At 54.2% G+C, this 15,904-nt stretch overlaps 1 protein-coding gene and 2 non-coding genes across 4 annotated transcripts; all 3 read left to right on the top strand.

Annotated features, from left to right (window-relative positions):
* The first annotated feature begins 996 nt into the window (after positions 1 to 996).
* Positions 997 to 8,147, top strand: ARL5C (ADP ribosylation factor like GTPase 5C). 2 transcript variants are annotated; one of them, XM_029074588.1, is made up of 6 exons: positions 997 to 1,106; positions 4,237 to 4,297; positions 4,532 to 4,679; positions 6,138 to 6,221; positions 6,712 to 6,821; positions 7,390 to 8,147. In XM_029074588.1, the coding sequence occupies exons 1-6, from the start codon at positions 1,061 to 1,063 to the stop codon at positions 7,436 to 7,438; spliced, it is 498 nt and encodes a 165-aa protein (XP_028930421.1). In that variant the 5' UTR covers positions 997 to 1,060; the 3' UTR covers positions 7,439 to 8,147. The 2 variants fall into 2 exon arrangements, with proteins under 2 accessions (XP_028930421.1, XP_028930420.1); XM_029074587.1 differs by having other exon boundaries at positions 6,670 to 6,821.
* Positions 8,148 to 11,229: 3,082 nt separating this feature from the next.
* TRNAC-GCA lies at positions 11,230 to 11,301 on the top strand. The gene has a single exon. It is a non-coding gene; the product is annotated as a tRNA-Cys (tRNA).
* A 495-nt stretch (positions 11,302 to 11,796) lies between these two features.
* On the top strand, positions 11,797 to 11,868 carry TRNAC-GCA. Its single transcript has one exon. It is a non-coding gene; the product is annotated as a tRNA-Cys (tRNA).
* Positions 11,869 to 15,904: the final 4,036 nt, after the last annotated feature.

Genomic DNA, 15,904 nt, shown 5'->3' with positions numbered 1-15,904 from the left:
AGGTCATGGGTTCTCATCCCGGCTCCGCCACTTGTCTGCTTCTTGGCCTGGGGTAGTCAGTTCACTTCTCTGGGCCTCAGCTATGTCATCTGTAAAACGGGGATTGAAACTGCGAGCCCCACGTGGGACAGGAACTGTGTCCAACCCGATTTGTTTATATAATAATAATGACGGTACTTGTTAAGTGCTTCCCATGTGCCAAGCACCGTTCTAAGATCTGGGGGAGATACAAGGTCAGCAGGTTGTCCCCCGTGGGGCTCCCAGTCTTCATCCCCATTTTCCAGATGAGGTCACTGAGGCGCAGAGAATGATATTAATAAAGATGATGGCATTTGTAAGCGCTTCCGATGTGCCAAGCACTGTTCTAAGTGCTGGGGGGGTGGGCGGGGAATACAAGGTGATGAGATTGTCCCCCGTGGGGCTCCTAGTCTTCATCCCCATTTTCCAGATGAGGTCACTGAGGTGCAGAAAATAATAATAATGATGATGGCATTTTTAAGCGTTTACTATGTGCCAAGCCCTGTTCTAAGCGCTGTGGGGGGGTTACAGGGTGATGAGGTTGTCCCCCGTGGGGGCTCCCAGTCGTCATCCCCCTTTTCCAGATGAGGTCACTGAGGCCCGGAGAAGTGAAGTGACTGATACAGCCGACAAGTGGCGGGGTCGGGATTAGAACCCATGACCTCTGACTCCCCAGCCCTCCCCTTGAGTATATACGTGCCGGGGCCGAGTACGGGGCCCGGCCCGTGGGAAGCGCTTATCAGATAGCGCAGCTATTAAAAACCATCCCGCTCATCCTCCCGAGGGCGGCCCGGGGAGGACCAGGGGAGGGGCAGTTTCGGGCGACGGCCCCCGGGGCCGGTGACCCGGTGACAGGGCAGGGAGCGGTGGGGAAGGGGATTCCCCGGCCCGTGACGTCAGAGGCCGAGCCCCTCCCTCCCTCCCTCCTTCCCTCCCTCCCTCCCCCCGGGGGCGGGGGCGGGGGCGGGGACCGGGACAGGGACCGGGGGCCGGAGCGGCGGCGCTCAGCGGTCTGGGCCGGGCCCCGGGCCCCGGCCGAGCCATGGGCCAGCTGGTGGCCAAGTTGATGAGCATCTTCGGAAACCAGGGTAAGGGGGCGTCCCCACCCCGCGCCCCCTCCCCACCGGGCTCCCCACTTCAAGGCCCGGGAGCCGGGGCGGGGGAGTGGGCTGGGAAGCAGGGCTGCGGGGGAGCTGCAGGGAAAGTCTGGGGGAGAGGGGAGTGGGCTGGGTACCTGGCGGGGGGGCGGGGGGGACTGCAGGAAAAGTCTGGGGACGAGGAGAGTGGGCTGGGAAGCTGGGGGGGCCTGCAGGGAAAGTCTGGGGGAGAGGGGAATGGGCTGGAGAGCCGGGGGTCTTGGAGTAGTCTGTAGGAGACGGGAGTGGGCTGGGAAGCCGGGGGGGCCTGGAAGGAAAGTCTGAGGGAGAGGGGAGTGGGCTGGGTAGCCGGGGCGGCCTGGAGGGAAAGTCTGGGGGAGAGGGGAGTGGGCTGGGAAGCCGGGGGGGTCCTGGAGGGAAAGTCTGGGGGAGAGGGGAGTGGGCTGGGTAGCCAGGGGGTCTTGGAGTAAAGTCTGTAGGAGAGGGGAGTGGGCTGGGAAGCCGGCGGGGCCTACAGGGAGAGTCTGGGGGAGAGGGGAGTGGTCTGGAGAGCCAGGGGGTCTTGGAGTAAAGTCTGTAGGGGAGGGGAGTGGGCTGGGAAGCCGGAGGGGCTGGAGGGAAAGTCTGGGGGAGAGGGGAGTGGGCTGGGAAGCCGGCGGGGCCTACAGGGAGAGTCTGGGGGAGAGGGGAGTGGTCTGGAGAGCCAGGGGGTCTTGGAGTAAAGTCTGTAGGGGAGGGGAGTGGGCTGGGAAGCCGGGGGGGCTGGAGGGAAAGTCTGGGGGAGAGGGGAGTGGGCTGGGAAGCCGGCGGGGCCTACAGGGAGAGTCTGGGGGAGAGGGGAGTGGGCTGGAGAGCCAGGGCGTCTTGGAGTAAAGTCTGTAGGGGAGGGGAGTGGGCTGGGAAGCCGGGGGCGCTGGAGGAAAGTCTGGGAGAGAGGGGAGTGGGCTGGGTAGGCGGGGGGGCCTGGAGGAAAGTCTGGGGGAGAGGGGAGTCGGCTGGAGAATCGGGGGGGCCTGTAGGAGAAGTCTCGGGGAGAGGGCAGTGGGCTGGAGAGCCGGGGGGGTGGGGCCTGCAGGGAAAGTCTGGGGGAGAGGGCAGTGGGCTGGAGAGCCGGGGGGACCTGGAGGAAAGTCAGGGGGAGAGGGGAGTGGGCTGGGAAGCCGGGGGGGCCCTGCAGGGAAAGTCTGGGGAAGAGGGGAGTGGGCTGGAGAGCCAGGGGGTCTTGGAGTAAAGTCTGTAGGAGAGGGGAGTGGGCTGGGAAGCCGGAGGGCCTGGAGGAAAGTCTGGGGGAGAGGGGAGTGGGCTGGGAAGCCGGGGGTCCTGAGGTGAAAGTCTGGGGGAGAGGGGAGTGGGCTGGGAAGCCGGGGGAGCCTGGAGTGGCTGGAGAGCCGGGGCGGGTCTTGGAGTTCAAGTTTCCTGGAGAGGGGACTGGGCTGGAGAGCCGGGGGGTTCTGGAGTTCAAGTCTCCTGGGGGATCTGGGGGAGATCCGGCGCGGGGGGGAGGGTCCACAGTGAAAGGCTGGGGGAGAGGAGAGTTCAAGTCTGGAAAGCCGGCGTTGGGGGGAGGGGGCGTCCTGGGGTTAAAAGGGTCCTAGGGAGCCGGGGGAGGGGGCGTCCTGGGGTTAAAAGTCTCCTAGGGAGCCGGGGGAGAGGGGAGTGGGCTGGAGGAGGGAAAGAGTGGGGCAAGTAGAAGCAAAGAGGAGGGAAGAGAAAGGGAACTGATCCCGTAAACAGAGACAGCCCCCTCTCCTCTTCTCTCCTTCACTGCTTCCCAACTCACAACAGGAATTCATTCATTCATTCATTCATTCATTCATTCATTCATTCGTATTTATTGAGTGCTTACTGTGTGCAGACCACTGTACTAAGCGCTTGGAAAGTACAATTCAGCAACAGAGAGAGACAATCCCGGCCCAAAACGGGCTCACATTGTAGGAGGAGGGGGACATACATCAAAACAAGTAAACAGGCATTAATACAAATAAATAGAATTACAGATTTGTACATATATACACAAGTGCTGTGGGGCAGAGAGGAAGGTTAGAGCAAAGGGAGTGAGTGGGAGAGGAGGGGAAGCTGAGGAAAAGTGGGGCTTAGTCTAGGAAAGGGGGTCTTAGTCTTAGTCTGGTAGGGGAGAGGAAGAAAGGAAGGGTAGCTCCATCTCCGAGGGTCCTCCCTCCATCAGTTTGGGACTGTGGAGGGAGCCCTGCCGTCGGCCTTTTCCTCTCCCCTTTGCCCTCCCGTCGCCCCTTTCCCAGCTGGGGCAGTGGGCAAGCCCATTGTCTTATGGTGGGGATGGGGGAAGGGACGTGGGCGTGTGAATGTGGCGTGTGAATGTGTGTAGCGGGTGGGAAGGCGACCGTTTCCTCTGATTGTGAGTCCAGCTGCCTGGACTCCCTCTCCCTCCCTTCCCCCTTTTTTTCCACCCCACCCCATCCACCAGCCAGGCCCTCTGTGGGTCTCCTCTCTCCGGCTGGGCCCGGCTCCTTTGTAGCCTGGACATCTCTGAACGACCCCATTCCTTCCTCTTTAATGGTTTTTATTAAACGCTAACTATGTGCAGGGTACTGCGCTAAGCATTGGGGAGAGTACAGTAGAAGAGTTGGTAAACAGTGGCATTTATTGAGCGCTGACGGTGTAAGCGCTTGGGAGAGTACCATTCAACAGAGCTGGTTGTCACATTCCCTGCCCACAACGAGCTCGCATTCTAGTGGGGGAGGCAGACATGAATATCGATAAATAAATTACAGCTATGTACGTAACTGCTGTAGGCCTGAGGGAGGGGGGAATAAAGGAAGCAAATCAGGGCGGTGCAGAAGGGAGTTGGAAATTAGGCAGACACGTTCCTCGTGTGCCCACAAGGAGCTTACAGTCTAGAGGAGGACTCCTTCCTTATCCCAGAGGTGGACCCTGGTGAGGGACCAAATCCATGACCTTCCCCCGCATCCCCATCCCCCTCTGCCTTCTTGGGGTGTCCCGGGTGGGTGAACAGACTCCGGGCTCCCTGCAATCTCTCTGTGGCTTGGGTGTCAGGGTTCCTGGTGGGTGAGCGGGGAAAGGGGTTAGGATGGTGGCGTGGGCAAAGGGGCCCTGGCCTGACCCAGTCCATCTCTCCCTTCAGAACACAAGGTGATCATCGTCGGGCTGGACAACGCGGGGAAGACCACCATTCTCTATCAGTTGTGAGCGTCTCCCCCTCCACGGGTTGGGGAGGGGAAGGACTGGCCCGGAGCCCTAGGCCAGGATCCAGGGTGCCCGGGCCAGGTGTCATTCATTCATTTGTTCAGTTGTATTTATTGAGCACTTACTGTGTGCACAGCACTGTACTAAGCATCGGGAAGAGCCCGGTGGGGAGTGGAGGGTTCCGGGATGGGGGAACGTCCCGGGCCCTGAGTGGGGGCCTTCGTTCCTCTCAGTCTGATGAATGAGGTGGTCCACACATCACCGACCATCGGCAGCAACGTGGAGGAGATCATCCTGCAGAAGACGCACTTTCTCATGTGGGACATTGGGGGTCAAGAGACCCTCCGCTCCACGTGGAATACCTACTACTCCAACACTGAGGTGTGTCTGGGCAAGGCGTCACTCTGCCCCGTCCTCTGGGCCCTGACCCTGGGGGTGTCCAAGCTCAGTCGGCTGGTCACTCTGCTCCACTTGGCATCGCTATTGGCAATAGAGAGCTTGTGACTGGCCTTCAGGGAGTGGGGGAGGCTGCCTACAGGGCGATGGTCAGTCCAGGATTCTAGCTCAGCTAGGCCCAGGGTGGAGAAGTTGCTTGGTGCTTGCTTCTCCCTCTCACTGCACTCTAGTTCCACTTTCTCCCAACACTGGGCCCACAGCACTCCCGCATTTCACCTGGATATCTCTGGATGAAATTACTGGCCCCTTCTTTCCACCCAGATTTGGAAAAGGAGAATTAAGCCGAGGAGAGGGGAAGAGCCGGACAGGTCATCCAAGAAGATGTCAAGGTGGCACTTGGCCCCAAGCCCAATTGCTCAAGACCCATGGGATGGGCAAGCTAGAAGCTGGAGGGGGTTAGATTAGCCTTCCATGAAGTCCAACCCAGTTTGGATCCCACTCCCCAGCCCCAATCCAGTGTCTGGGATCACCTCCCTGACACCCTCGTGGGAAGCAGCATGACATAGTGGATAGGGCGTGGGCCTGGGAGTCAGGAGGTCATGAGTTCTAATCCGGCTCTGCCACATGTCTATTGTGTGGCCTTGTGCAAGTCACTTCACTTTTCTGGGCCTCAGTTCCCTCCTCTGTAAAATAGGGATTGAGATTGGGAGCCCCATTTGGATCAGGGACTGTGTCTGGCCTGATTATCTTGTATAATAATAATTATAATAATGATATTTGTGTAGTGTTTACTATGGTGCCAACCACTGCGCTAAGCGCTGGGGTTGATACAAGATAATCAGGCCAGACACAGTCTTTATCCCACATGAGGCTTCTAGTGGGAGGGAAGACAGGTATTGAGGCCCAGAGAAGTTAAGTGACTTGCCCAAAGTCATCCAGCAGGCAGGTTCTCAGAATAACAATATTAATAATTGTGGTATTAAGTGCTTATTATGTGCCAGGCACTGTACTAAGTGCTGGGTTGATACAAGCAAATAGGGTTGGACAAAGTCCCTGTCCCACGTGGGGCTCCCTGTCTCACTAATTAAGAATTCCCGGCTCTTTCCCCTAGACCGTGCTGCTTCTATTTACCTTGTCGCTCAGTTCAGTGTTTGAGCAAATAGTAAATGCTTAGCAAATTATGATTACTGATAATAGTAATAATAACAGTTGTCCCTGCAGACCAGCACCCCCTCCCTAGAGGAAAGTCCCGGGTTCACTTCTGGTCCGGCTGTGGAGCTGAGTTGGACTGGTCTCTCTCTGGGTGTCCGAGCTGCCCGGGGAAGCAGATGGCAGAGGAGGAAGTTAGCACTCTCCCCACCCTGCTGACTGACAGAGACCTTCTCCACCCCCTGAAGGTGGCAGACCGAGGTCCCTGACCCTCTCTCCCCCTCCTCCTCCCAGTTTGTCATCCTGGTGATAGACAGCACGGACCGAGAGCGGCTTATGGTGACACGAGAGGAGCTTTACCGGATGTTGGCTCATGAGGTAGAATGCAAACCCCCACTAACAATTAACAGCTCCTTCAGTTGTATTTACGGAGCACTTAATGTGTGCAGAGCACTGTAGTAGGTGCTTGGGGAGGGTACAATATAACAGTAAACAGACACATTCCCTGCTCACAACGAACTTACATCGAATAGGTTTCTTGGGGAGGAGGGGGTGCTGGGAGAGGGGGATTCACTGTGGACTTCCTCCATGGCCCTGGGGACCAGCGGTTGGGGTGGGTGGCCAGAGCTTTGAAGCGTGTCTGGGGGATGGTCAGTTTGGGAGACTTGAAGGATCCCTGGACCCTGAAGTGAGCTTCTGTGCTGCTACCCTCTCCACCGATGGCAGGATCGGGGCTTAAGGGGTTTGGGGGAAGTGGGGGGAGATGGGGGTAGTCGGTCTGACTCGGGGAGGGGTGGTTGTCCCCCCCCCCCCCCACCGCGGACAGGACCTCCGGGACGCCGCTGTGCTCATCTTCGCCAACAAACAGGACGTGAAGGATTCGATGACCACATCGGAGATCTCGAAGACCCTGACCCTCAGCGCCATCAAGGACCACCCCTGGCACATCCAGGGCTGCTGTGCCCTCACGGGGGAGGGGTGCGTGCTCCCCCACCCCTGTAATCCTCTACCCACTCGTGGTCCAGGAGTCCCCGGCCACCCAGCTCGAACTGGAGGGCCATAGGGGTCCCGACCCCACCTTCCGGGCCCTCAGAGTCAGGGACAGTGGGCGGGAAGGGCGTGGAGGCTCCCGAAGTCGGATTTGGAAGGCTCGCGTTGGGAGCTTCTGCCAGCACAGGTTGGCTCATCGTGGCTTCTGGGGCAGTGCCCGTCTCTGCCTTCCCCACCCTCCTTGAGTCACCCCGTCCAACAAGACGGATGGGAACCCGGGGCCCGGCTAGAAGAGCGACAGGCCCCCCTCTGGACCTGGGTAGCAAGGCATTGCCCGCTCCCCGGGTCCACCCGAAGTTCATGGAGGAGGGTGACAGAGCGCCACAACTGCTGGGTGAGGCAGCCGGCACTCAGGGGCCCGCCCCATCTTGCCCTTTCGCCACCTTTGTGGATGCCAGCCGGAAGCTCACCTACTCCCTTGTCCCTGGGAGGGGGGTGGCTCTGCCCATCCACCAGGATCCTACCGTGATCTCAGCTCTGCCCTCTCTCCCCACAGACTCCCCGCTGGGCTCGAGTGGATGAAATCCCATGCCACTGCCAACTGACTCCCAGCCCCTTGACCTCTGGATGCCGGGAGCCGAAGCCTAAAGGAGAGAGGCATTATTTTTCTAAGGACGCTGCGAGGGAAAGGCCTATTTATTATTTTTCTACTCACGGGGGACCGAGACCCCGAGCCTTCAATGGACAGTGGGGCAGCAGAGGCGATGGTCCTGCCCCTGCAGGGAACAGAGCCAGAGGGGATCCAGGATCCTGGGGGGGTCCAGTTTCCTCCGCTGCAGCTGAGACTCCAGGGTAGCTGCTGGTGGCGGGGGTGGGGGTGTCACTGGTCCAGCACTGGGAGGGGCTGGGACCCCAAGGTCCGGAAGGAGGTGAGAGGAGACGGCTGCATCTCTGGCCCCCATCCTGGACACCGGACACTTTCTCCTACTTGGAGAGTTGGCCATCAAAGCATGCTGGATAAAGGAAGTTGGCAGTGGTTGGGGGTGGTGATAGGGAAAGGCATCATTTGAGGGCTTCTGACACCTCCAGGCGCCCCCACGCCCCCACCCCAGAGACTGTGGTTCGTCCTGCCTGGACCGGCCCAAATGCTTTGGACTGTAGCCTGTTTTCTGCTTCGATTTCAGGTTTTTTTCCCCCACCCCGCCCCGTCCCCCCGGGCACTGCAGTGCCTGCCCGTCTGGGTTTTTTTAAGAAGATTTTTTTAAAAGCGCGTCGGGAATTTTGTATTGGAACAATAAACGCCGTCGGCCGCCAGTTCCGTCTCCCCGCCCCATTTCTCCTCTCTCACCCCCAGCTGTCCCCGGCTCGGTCTCCTCCTGCCTTTCTGCCCACTCTGCTCTCTCTGGGGGACCTGTAGCTGGGCTCGTGAGGAGGGTTGGCTTGGTTGAGACCCCAGCTCTAGTGTGGGGGCCTAGGGGGCTGAAAATGGGGGTCTCGGTATGGCAAAAGAAGGTCTGGTCTCCTGGTTAGTTCTGAACAGGGGAGGGGACTGGCAGCTGGGGGGGAGGTGGCTGGAGAAGGCCTTGGGGGTCTGGGCATAAGGAGTGGAGTGGGTCAGATTTCCAACCGGATGGGCACATTTGCAATTTCCAACTTCTGCCTCTGGCAGGGTCCAGTGCTAGCTCAAGTCCAGGTCTACCTCTTTTCAAGGGGAAAAAAAAAAGCTCCCGCTCCCAGGAATAATTCATACTGTAATGGTCACCCTGACGCTTATTGCTTTACCCTTGAAGTTTGCTAGTCCATCAACTTGTGATATTGACCACGCATTTACTGTCTGCAAAGCACTGAACCAAGTAGTTGGGAGAGTACAATAGACTGTGTAGACTGTGAGCCGTTGTTGGGTAGGGATTGTCTCTGTTGCCGAATTGTACTTTCCAAGCGGTTAGTGCAGTGCTCTGCACAAAGTAAGCGTTCAATAAATACGATTGAATGAATGAACGACTACAATAGAGTTGAGAGGCAGTGTGACCTACTGGAAAGAGCACGGGCTCTGGAGTTGAGGACCTAGGTTCTAATTCTGGCTCCGCCACTTGTCTGCTATGTGATCTTGGGCAAGTCATTTCACTTCTCTGGGCCTCAGTTTTCTCATCTGTAAAATGAGGATTAAGACTGTGAGCCCCATGTGGGACAGGGACTGTGTCCAACCTGATTATCTTGTATCTACCGCAGCACTCAGTAGAGTGCCTGAAACATAGTAAGTGCTTAAAAAATGCCACAATTATTATTATTAGTTGAAAGAGACAATCCCTGTTCCCAAGGAGCTTACTGCCTCATGGGTAGCTTCAGCTTACTTTCCCCTCTGGGTGTCAGGAGACGGGACCCAGCTGAGCGTGTTTTTTTTTTTTTCCTATGGTATTTGTTAACCGCTTACTCTGTGCCAGACTACTTAGCAATGGGATAGATGCAAGATAATCGGGTTGGACACAGTCCACATAGGGCTCACAGTCTTAATCCTCATTTGACAGATGGGATAACTGAGGCACAGAGAAGTGAAGTGACTTGCCCAAGGTCACATAGCAAACTAGTGGTGGAGCTGCTATGAGAACCTGGGTCCTCTGTCTCCAAGCCCGGGCTCTTTCCACTGGATTACACTGTTTCTCATGTTTTTTGGGCTCAAGCTAGTGCCATGTTAGACCCTGGTGACCCCTTCTGTCCTGCCCTCAACCTTTCCTCCCTCACCCCCCGGTCACCTACACCCCATCCCTCTCCCCTGCCTTCTCTGAGTTCCCTCAGTTGAACCCTTTCTCCATTTTATGTCTTTGTCACCGTTTGGAGGCGAGCCTTAGCTGGGTTGGAGACTCCGGAGACTCGAGTTCTAGCGCTGGGTTGGGTCGTGCCGCGTGATCTTAGGCGAGTCCCTCACCCTCAGCATGGTGTAGTGCATAGAGCACAGACTCAGGAGTAAGAAGATCATGGGTTCTAATCCTGGCTCCGCCACTCGTGTGTTGTGTGGCCTTGAGCAAGTCACCGTGCTTCTCTGGCCCTCAGTTACTTCACCTGTAAAATGGGGGTTGAGACTGTGAACCCCACATGGGACAGGGACTGTGTGCAACTTGATTTGCGTGTACCCACGCCAGTGTTTAGTACCATTCCTGGCACATAGGAAGTGCTTAACAAATATCATGATTGTTATTATTATTATTATTTCCACATCTGTACACGGGGGAGAACAGCTTTTGCGCTTTCCCCAACAATCACTTGTGTTTTTGAGCATTTACTGTCTAGCACTGTATTAGGTGCTTGGGAGAATACAATATAATCGAGATGATAGACATGAGCTTGGGAATCAGAGGATGTGGGTTCTAATTCCGGCTGCCCCACTCATCTGCTTTGTGACCTTGGGCAAGCCACTTAACTTCTCTGTGCCTCAGTTACCTCATCTCTAAAATGGGGATTAAGACTATGAGCCTTTGTGGGACAATCTGATTACTTTGTATCTACCCCAATGCATAGAACAGCTTGGCACTTACTATGAGGGTGAAACACAGTGAGCGCTTAAACAAATACCATAATTATTATTATTATTATTACCCACAGGAAGTTTATAGTCTATGGTTCCCTGCTTTTGGTCTAATGTGAAGGGAAGGACCCCACCCGAAGGGGGACTGTGAGATCTTTGGGAGGAGGAAGACAGACCCACCAAGGTTAGCGTTGAAGCCAAGGCTCCCTGGAGTCAGTCAGTCGTATTTATTGGGTGCTTATGGTGTGCACAGCACTGTACTAAATGTTTGGGAGAGTGCAATATAACAGTAAACTGACCTGTTCCCTGCCCACAACGAGCTTACAGTCTAGAGAGGGAGACAGATATAAATATAAATACATAAAGGACAGATGTGGATATAAGTGCTATGGGGCTCGGAGGGCAGGGATGAATAAAGGGAGCAAGTCAGGGGGATGCACAAGAGAGAGGAAGAGAGGAAAGGAGGGCTTAGTCAGGGAAGGCCTCTTGGAAGAGATGGGCCTTCTATAATCACTATGGCATTTGGTAAGTGTTTACTATGGGCCAGGACTGTACTAATCTGTGGGGTAGATACAAACAAATGAGGTTGGACACAGTCCAGTTTCAATCAGTAAGGCTTTGAAGCCTGGGAGAGTAATTATCTGTTGGAGATGTGAATTCAAAGCCAACCAAATGTTCCTCTCTGGGACTGGCTTTTGTCAGGGATAGAATAAGGTGTCCCTCTCTTCACTTTCCCGGTCTTCCTCTCTTGTCTTTAAAGGGGACGCCTCCTAACCGAAGCTCTGGGATAATAAATATTGACCCAAGAGATGTATAAATTGGGCCTCTCCCATTCCCAGAGAACATAGAATCTTTGACCAACTGCTTTTTCGGGAAGGGGGTATAGCTCAGTGGTAGAGCATTTGACTGCAGATCAAGAGGTCCCCGGTTCAAATCCGGGTGCCCCCTGTGGGATCTTTTTTGCTTTCTCCCCCTTGCCCTTTCCACCCTTGAGGGTCTACACCCAGGCTCAGGAGGGTAGACCCCTGCAAGGCCTGGAAAAGCCTACCTCGCTTAGGCAAGCCCCAATGTCCCGGGGTCTGAGCAGCACAGGAAGGCCGGGGGTCGCCCTCGTTTGAAAGGGAGCTGGGGGGAAAGGGGTCAGGTGCAGGTCCGTGCAGGGGCCGAGGGGAAAGGAGGTGACCCTGCAAGGGAGAGACCCCAGCCCTTTGCAGCTTTGCTGGCTCCTGCCCAGCTAACCCCTCCCCCAAACCCCATCCTAGCTTCCCCAGCTTTCGAGCCCAGCTCTGCCGGTTCCGATGCTGCCCAGAAAACAGCTCTATGCCACAAATTACCCCTATATTTACTTTTCTCTCCGTCCTTCCATGCACAGAAACCAGAACGCAGCGCCTCGTCGCAGCGACGTCATTAAGTAGCTTGGCTTCGAAAGAGCGCCGCAGCGGCGGGGGTATAGCTCAGTGGTAGAGCATTTGACTGCAGATCAAGAGGTCCCCGGTTCAAATCCGGGTGCCCCCTAATTTTCTTTTTTTTAAAAATCATTTAAGATTTTGCTGTCCACCAACCCAAGCGTTCTTCCACCTCCTTCAGATAAAAGGGTGCTTTTTTTGGAAGGAGGACCCTTCTTTTTCCTCGCAGATTATGTCCTCTTCCCGCCGTCCTCCTGCACTACTCTTTTAGTCTCTCCAGAGATGGGGGGAATGATATTTGCCCCCTAATTTTTTTTTTGCGTTTAAAATTCTGTTCTCCAATAACCCACCTCTTCCCCCACCCCCTCCAGATGAAGGGTGGCTTCTTTTTTTGGAGCGGGGGGAGATCTTCTCTTTCCTTGCAGATTATTTCCTCTCCCCGCCACCCTCCCTCGCTACCGTTTTAGTCTCTCAGGAGATTGCGGGGAATGGGATTTGCCCAGTTTTTTTTTTTTATAAAAACAGGTCAAATTTAGCTCTCCACCAACCCATTTGGGGCGTTTCTGCAGGGTTTGGGGAGGGACCCTGCACGGCTGGGGGAACTGGGAGGGGGGAGAAAGTCGAAAGAGAAGAGGGAGAAGGTCCCCCCTCCCCTTTCCCCCCTTTCTCTTTCGGGTGACCCCCGGTGACGCCCCCCAAATGGGGGTGAGAAGGGGGTGAGCCTCAAAAGTGACCTTTAGCCACGTGGAAATCAAAGCAGGGAGATGCACTTCCGCGGGGAGGCCACTAGAGGGCAGGGGGCGTTCGGCTTTGTTTAGGATGACAAGTTGTCATTCATTCATTCTAATAATGATGGTATTTGTTACTAATAATAGTGATAATCATCATCATAATAGTATTTGTTAAGCGCTTCCTATGTACCAAGCGCTGTTCTAAGGAGTTACAAGGTCATCAGGCTGTCCCACAGCTCACAGTCTCAATCCCCCTTTTACAGATGAGGTCACTGAGGCACAGAGAATAATAATAATGTTGGTGTTTGTTAAGCGCTTACTATGTGCAGAGCACTGTTCTGAGCGCTGGGGTAGATACAGGGTGATCAGGTTGTCCCACGTGAGGCTCACAGTCTTCATCCCCATTTTACGGATGAGGGAACTGAGGCACCGAGAAGTGAAGTGACTTGCCCACAGTCACACAGCTGACAAGTGGCAGAGCTGGGTTTCAAACCCATGACCTCTGACTCCCAAGCCCGAGCTCTCTCCACTGAGCCACGCTGCTTCTCTTAGTTAGGTGGCTGGCCCAAGGTCACACAGCAGATAAGTGGGGCTTCCCAGACTGAGCCCCCCTCCCTCTGCTTCCTCCACACCCCCTCTGCTCTTCCCCCTTCCCCTACCCTCAGCACTGTGCTCATTTGTGTATTTTATTTATTACCCTATTTATTTTGTTAATGAGGTGTGTATCTCCTTGATTCTGTTTATCTTGATGATGTCTTGTTTTTGTTTAGTTCTCTTTTGCTCTGCTGCCTGTCTCCCCCCTTTACATTGTGAGCCCATCATTGGGCAGGGATTGTCTCTATCTGTTGCTGAATTGTACATTCCAAGCGCTTAGTACAGTGCTCAGCACATAGTAAGAGCTCAGTAAATACGATTGAATGAATGAATGAAAGTGGGGGAGTTGGGATTAGAACCCACTTCCTCTAAGGCACAGAGAAGTTAAGTGGCTGGCCCAAGATCACACAGCAGACAAATGGGGAGGTGGCATTAGAACCCACTTCCTCTGACTTCCAAGCCCGTTCTCTTTCCACTGAGCCATGCTGCTTTGCCATTTAGTCAGCCACCCATCCATCCATTCATTTATTCACTTGTATTTATCAAGCACTTACTGTATGCAGAGTACTGTACTAAGCGCTTGGGAGACTACAACAATAAGCAGACACATTCCCTGCCCACAATGAGCTTACAGTTTAGAGGTGGGCAGGGAAATGTTGCCCAGCTCCTCTCCCATCCCTCCCCCAGCAGATAGGTGTGTGGGGGGGTGTTTTCTCCAGGGGCTTCCCGGCTCCCCTTCTCACTCATTTATTCATTCTCTATTTATTGAGCACTTACTGTGTGCAGAGTACTGGTTGGGGGAGTATAACACAATAATGAATGGACACATTCCCTGCCCACAGTGAGTTTTCACTTGTCATTCACTCTTTTGGGGAACTTCTACACCCCCTTGAAATCAACCATGATTTCAACCACCATCTCTTCACCCATGATGTGCAAATCTACTAGCCTAGCTTGGGCCTCCCACCAACTCTGCCACCTCAGATTTCTTCTTGAGCCCAGGATATCAGCACATGGATGTCCGACCAGCGCCTTAAGCTTAAAATGTCCCATATTGAACTCCTCGTTGTCTCTCCCAAATCTTCTCCTCCACCTAAATTTCCCATCACTATCACCGTCCACCCTGTTTCCAAAGCCGGCAACCTCGGTTTTATCCTTGACTCCTTCATTCAGTCATATTTATTGAATGCTTACTGTGTGCAGAGCATTGTACTAAGTGCTTGGAAGAATACAGTATAAAAATAGACACATTCCCTGTCCTCTATAAGCTTACTGTCTAGAGGCAGAGGCGGATGTTAATATAAATAAATAAATTACAGATATTTATCTAGGTGCTGTGGGGCTGGAAGGGGTGGATGAATGAAGAGCCACGCAGAAGGGAGAAGAGGAAAGGAGAGCTTAGTCAGGGAAGGCCTCTTGGAGGAGATAAGGCCTCTTGGATTCCTCACTCGACTCTCACGTTAGATGGAATATTTTTGGCTTTTCCGCCACAGTTTTTCCCAGGTTTGCCCTTTCCCTTCTACCCCAAATGGCCACCGCACTGCTCTTAACACTGGTCATATCCTGACTAGCTTTTCAGCCTACTCACTGGTCTCTCTGACTTCACTCTCTCTGCTCTTCAGTCCCTATTGTTGCCGGGTTCATGTTTCTACAACCTTGTTCTGGTTACGTCTCCCCTTCCTCAAAAAACCTCCAATGGTTGCCTCATTGAGCACAGGCTTGAGAGTCAGAAGGTCAGCGGTTCTAATCCCAGCTCTGCCACTTGTCTGCTGTGTGACCTTGGTCAAGTCACTTCACTTCTCTGGGCCTCAGTTACCTCATCTGGAAAATGAGGATTGAGACTGTGAGCCCCACATGAGACAGGGACTGTTTCCAACTTGATTTGCTTGTATCCATCCCAGCATTTAGTACAGTGCCTGGCACATACTAACTGCTTAGCAAATACCATCATCATTATTATTATTATTTTCCTTTCTGGCTCAAACAGAAACTCCTCACCATTGATTTTAAGGCAGTCGATCAGTTTTCTCCTTCCTGCTACTATCCACTTTCTTTTCCCACTATGTCCTGGTCAAGCCCTTTCTTCTTCCTGCTGGGAACTCTCTCTCCCCTTTCAAATCTGCCAGACCACAGATCTCCCATATTCAAAGACCTTCTGAAATCCCAAATCAGATGAAGTTTTCTTCTCTCCAAGTCCTACTTCTTCCTATCAAGCAATTAACAGTACTTATTGATCACTAAAATGCTTAACAAATACCAGAGTTATTATTATCATTTTTATTACATTTACAGCTCCAGTCGACTGAGCTGGGACACTTTACCAGAATAAGCTGGGCAAGCCGGCCTGCAGATATGACAGACGCTTGTCTTAGTTTGCGTGCTCCCAATCAATCAGTGGTATTTATTGAGGGCCTACTGTGTACAGAGCACTGTACTAAGCGCTGGGGAGAGTACAAGACAACAGAGTTGTGGTCTCCTTTCTTTCAGTCCTAAACTAAAGCCAGAATGAAAGGCCATCCTCTTTTTTCCGTGGTGTCCCTGGCCCTGCTCTTCTCCCCTCCTCCCTCCCGTCCTGGTGCCCCTCGCCCCGATCCTTCTCGACGGCTCTAAGTAGGCCAGGAAGGGAAGTGGAGCGGCGACAGCCTGACCTGGTTTCTGCCATCTACTAGATCCCCGAAATCGGGGCTATTTTTAACCTGTCCTGAAAAAAAAGATGATTTATTGCAGGAGCCAATTATCAGGGGCACTGGGGGTGGCGAGCGTGGCCTAATGGAAAGAGCCCGGGCCTGGGAGACAAGAGGACCTGGGTTTTCATCTCGG

This window comes from Ornithorhynchus anatinus, chromosome 11 (assembly GCF_004115215.2).
Source record: "Ornithorhynchus anatinus isolate Pmale09 chromosome 11, mOrnAna1.pri.v4, whole genome shotgun sequence".
Classification (NCBI taxonomy): Eukaryota; Metazoa; Chordata; class Mammalia; order Monotremata; family Ornithorhynchidae; genus Ornithorhynchus; species Ornithorhynchus anatinus.
This window is presented reverse-complemented; position numbering and strand designations above follow the sequence as displayed.

Excerpts from the sequence above, each read along its gene's own strand:
- ARL5C (XM_029074587.1), top strand. The coding sequence starts at position 1,061 with ATGGGCCAGCTGGTGGCCAAGTTGATGAGCATCTTCGGAAACCAGG. Across the intron at positions 1,107-4,236 it reads GAGCATCTTCGGAAACCAGG|AACACAAGGTGATCATCGTC; the intron begins GTAAGGGGGCGT and ends CTCTCCCTTCAG. Across the intron at positions 4,680-6,137 it reads CCTACTACTCCAACACTGAG|TTTGTCATCCTGGTGATAGA; the intron begins GTGTGTCTGGGC and ends TCCTCCTCCCAG.